At 39.5% G+C, this 4,067-nt stretch overlaps 1 protein-coding gene across 1 annotated transcript in view; it reads left to right on the top strand.

The window, feature by feature from the left end:
* Positions 1–4,067, top strand: part of LOC109298623 — a 50,066-nt gene that overhangs the window by 23,050 nt on the left and 22,949 nt on the right. Inside the window, exons 4-5 of the mRNA XM_019518810.1 lie at positions 684–820; positions 3,850–4,007. Coding sequence (XP_019374355.1) covers positions 684–820; positions 3,850–4,007 — 295 coding nt within the window. The remainder of the gene's footprint in view (positions 1–683; positions 821–3,849; positions 4,008–4,067) is intronic.

Here is a 4,067-nt window from a genome sequence, read left to right as displayed (position 1 = left end):
TGTTTTTTTTTTTTTTTTTTTTTTCAGAAAAAAATCTGGGTCTTGACATGAGACCTAGAACTGCATGGTCAATTCCTATAAAATCTCATTCTTGGAGAAAAGCACATTTTAATCTGAAGTATGGGTTGGCTATTCCAGTTCCCTTTTGGGAAGAGACATCAATTAAATCTGTGATCAAACTTTTGTAATCAGAAAATAGTATAAGATTAATTATGGAAATGCTATTCAATTTCCAGTCTATTAACAACTGACAACTGCACGACTATCACATTAAAATTTACACATCGCTGCTAGCTTTATTCTAGCACACTTATGGTCAAATTTAGAACTGGTATAAGATCCATGGAGTTTGCTTGGCTTATGCGAATTCTGAATTTGGCCCACAGGCTTTCAAAAAGGAAAGCATATTGGCTGACCTTTGAATTGGTTTACCTTAAGGTGAAAATTCTGCTTGGGTTTAAGTTCAAGAGGCTGTGCAAATGTAGCGGAGGACAGGATTCCAAGTATAAGTGCATATCTTCTCGGCCTGAAGAACCCAGTTGCAGGACCTTCACAAATCTCAGAATTACTTTTGTCCATGTGAAGGTAACTGGTTCCTGAGATTGCTCGTTTCTTTCTTTCTCAAACTCTGGATTCTTTTAGTGTTAAAATGATATGCTTTTCATCTGTTTACTGCATTGCAGATTTTAGACAAAATTGAAGATGTACAGGAACTCATATTTACTAAAGAACCTGCCTTGTTGAGAGCTTTAATTCCTGTTCAGACTATGCATCTTACCATCATTGTTGCTCATCTGAGAACAGAGGAAGAAGTAAAAAAGTAAGAATTAAAATAAATGCAAAGAGAAGTTTCTTTAAAATGACTCCATGGCCTTTCCATTCAAAAGAGCCAAAGGGGAAAAATTTTCTAGGCACTAGTGAATATAATTATTCATAACTACAGTGCTAAGCTAGCTGGTTTGCTAAGCACTGCTGTTATGAAATCTAGGTACAACATAACATTGGAGCTTTAATTTTTTTAAATGAGAAGATCCTGCCAGTGCATGGGGAAAAAAAGCAGCGCCGTGCATATAAATACTTTTGTGATAATTAAATGAAGAATGCTGACTCTTCTGAGCTTCGCTGTACAAATGCATTTGGAGTGACTATAGATTCTTGGTGCTAAGCTATGACTGGATTAAATGGAAAGTCTTAGCTCCTGAAATGCCTTTAGTTTTCCATAAAACCTAAAGAGAAGAAGAAACTGAATTGCAAGGGAGCCCTGTTTTGAATGGCTATTAGTCTTTATAAGAAGGACTTCAGTGTAGCCAGCTGAAATGATTCTGAATGTATTTAAAAGTAATTTTCCATTTTAATTTGGGAAACTCAACTGATTGAAAGAAAATTCTTCTTTATTCATGTAGACAGACTATGAATCCTCTTAGGACCCATGAGACAGTAAATTGTCTGAAACAAGGTTTGTTTGTGGGGGGGGGTTTGTTTGTTTGTTTTGTATGGCCCTTTTTTTTGAGTATTTTGGTAAGCTTGCAAGGGATGTGAGGGGAAAGCCTTTAATAGTGTGATTTCTACTATAGCTGTTAATTAGGGGGGCTGTCCTCCTAGAGGCTGAGGACATGATATGACTGTGAATCAGGTGGCTGAAGAGGTGACTGAAACTCACGTGTCAATGAAACTAAAAATGTGTGGGGGTACACACAGGAATGGCTATATCTAATGAAAGGAAGTCTTCCCACCGAACTCTCTCCATGTTTTACCCTCTTATTAGTAAAGCTGTACTGAACAGGCTCTTCCTTGAGCTGGTGTTTTCTGTTAAGCACATGAAAGGACCCATTGCATTTTGTGAGTGAGTATTTTAGGGTGTGTAGATGAAAAGTGGGGGGGGAGGCGGTCTAGATTGAAGTGGTGGGTTTTTAAAAGCACCACTTCAATTTAGGGCCAAGTAACACCCCATGTCAGCAGGGTGTGCGCGTGACTTACCTGCCTCTGGTGGTGGGGTGGGGGAAGGGAGAGCTGCCAGCTAGTGGAGTGGTCTCTGGGCTGCGGGGAGGGGGCTGGTGCTTCTCTCCATAGCAGTGGCGGCTCCTGCCTGCAGGCACATGGCTTGGGGGGGCACCACAGCTGCAGAGGGAAGCACCAGGCTCCTGTGCAGCTCAGGCAGGCTCCAGGAAAAAAAAAACAGATTGTGGCTTTTTTTTTTTCTTGGGTGGAGCCTGCCTTCCTGGGCTGCTGCCAGGCTGCCTGCATGGCCTTCCTGCAGAGTCCCAGAGCTGCATGGAGCCCAGTGCTTCACTCTGCAGCTGTAAGGTAGTGAACTAAAGCTCCTTGAGGAGTTTTTTGGTTTGCTGTGTCCCAAGTCATTTAAGGTCCATTACACTGCCGCATTTGCTACAGCAGCTGGAATTGCTGCACAATACGCTGCCAACATGTGCAAACGCCAACATCATTAAAGAGGTGCAAAAGCATTTAATCTGCTTTAAAGTGTTGTGCACAAGTGCCCCTCATTTTGTCTACACACAGCCTTACATCTCAATCTTAAATTATTGAAGCAGAAGCTGAGCCTGTGGAAAATGAAATATTTCACTGTAGAGCAAAAATTCCTCCAGCAAACTTCATTACATTGTTATTCTGAATGGTGATTATCCCTTAATCTGAATGATGTCACATCAGTAGCTATGGTGAGAGAGAGATTTTGTGTAGCAGCCCCTCCAAAAGTTCTTGTCTTCTAGCAAGTCCTAGATCAGCAGCTTTTATGTTAAAACAGAAACAATAGTGTCCTTTGGTAGGGAAGACTCTCTAATATAGATAGTCCATGGTGTCAGTAAAATATTAAGTGCCTTCTGCATGCACAGAACAATGTCAGGGCATTAATATTCACATTTGCTATATCTGAAGACTAACCATAGATCATACAATGCAATAGTCTACTACATTTTTGGACAAAATTTGGACAATTTGATTCTATAAATCAAATGCACTAAAAATTTATGTAATTGACAAGTAGGTGTCCCTTAACCCCATTTTCTACCTCTGACAGCTGCCATCTTGGATGACATACCAGTGACCTCCAGCATGAGTTTATACAGCTTGAGTTTGTTTTTTTTTAAAGAGGCAGGATGTGAATTTGGAGGACAAACTGTAACTGACAGTTCGGTTGCATTTTAAATTGCAAACCCCCTGAATAATGACAAACCTCTTGTTTAAACATCTCAGTGCCTGATTTAGCAAGGTAATTAAAGCATGTTAGCAATGTAATATGTAAGGTACCTAGCTTTTAGCAAGTTGTTTTAAATATCAGCTCATGCACTTGCCCAATTATTGTAGCCTTTCCAAAAATATTGTTTCAAATTTGTAATGGCTTCTGTCCATCATCCACAGGCTAAACAATCTTCCACTGGGATCATGGATTGTTTTAGTTTTAACACTACAGAAAAACAGGTTAAGTTGTAACAGTAACATTTAATGATAGCACAAAAAATTGAAGTTCATTCTTTTGTGTGATTTCAGTCTGAAAGAACAATGTAGTATACTTTTGATGTACTGACACTACTGGGGAAATGCTGTAGATGTATCAAACTCCAAGTGCTTGAAAAGGCTATTTAAGGGTGTAATGCATCTCAGTTTACTCAAACCACTTTCATATCTTCTATCTGTAATCCAAGTGATTGTATTGAACCTTACAGCAAAAATGCATTTTGCTCTCATACCTTCTGTAACAGTGAAGAATGGCCTCCTTGCCAAAAATCAGAAGCATCATAGCAATCTCTTATAGCTCTAGTGTTATACTCTGGGTGATTATTAACCTGTCAAGTGAATCTCCTTTTTAAGGTGTTGATTTTATTTATTTTTAAGGGCTGTCTTGGCACTGAAACAGAGCAAAGCTAAAATAGAAGCCATCTTACAGGGTAAACTCCTTAACATGACCTTTCATGGAATTGGGCAATTCAACAACCAAGTGGTATATGTAAAAATGTCAGAGGATGAACAACAAATGTTAAGTAAAATTGCAGGTAAGCATTTATTTAAACTGACCTGCCACTTGTATAATTCTCCCCCCCCCCCCCCCCCCC

This window comes from Gavialis gangeticus, unplaced genomic scaffold (assembly GCF_001723915.1).
Source record: "Gavialis gangeticus isolate Ggan-Ray unplaced genomic scaffold, GavGan_comp1, whole genome shotgun sequence".
Taxonomy (NCBI): domain Eukaryota; kingdom Metazoa; phylum Chordata; order Crocodylia; family Gavialidae; genus Gavialis; species Gavialis gangeticus.
This window is presented reverse-complemented; position numbering and strand designations above follow the sequence as displayed.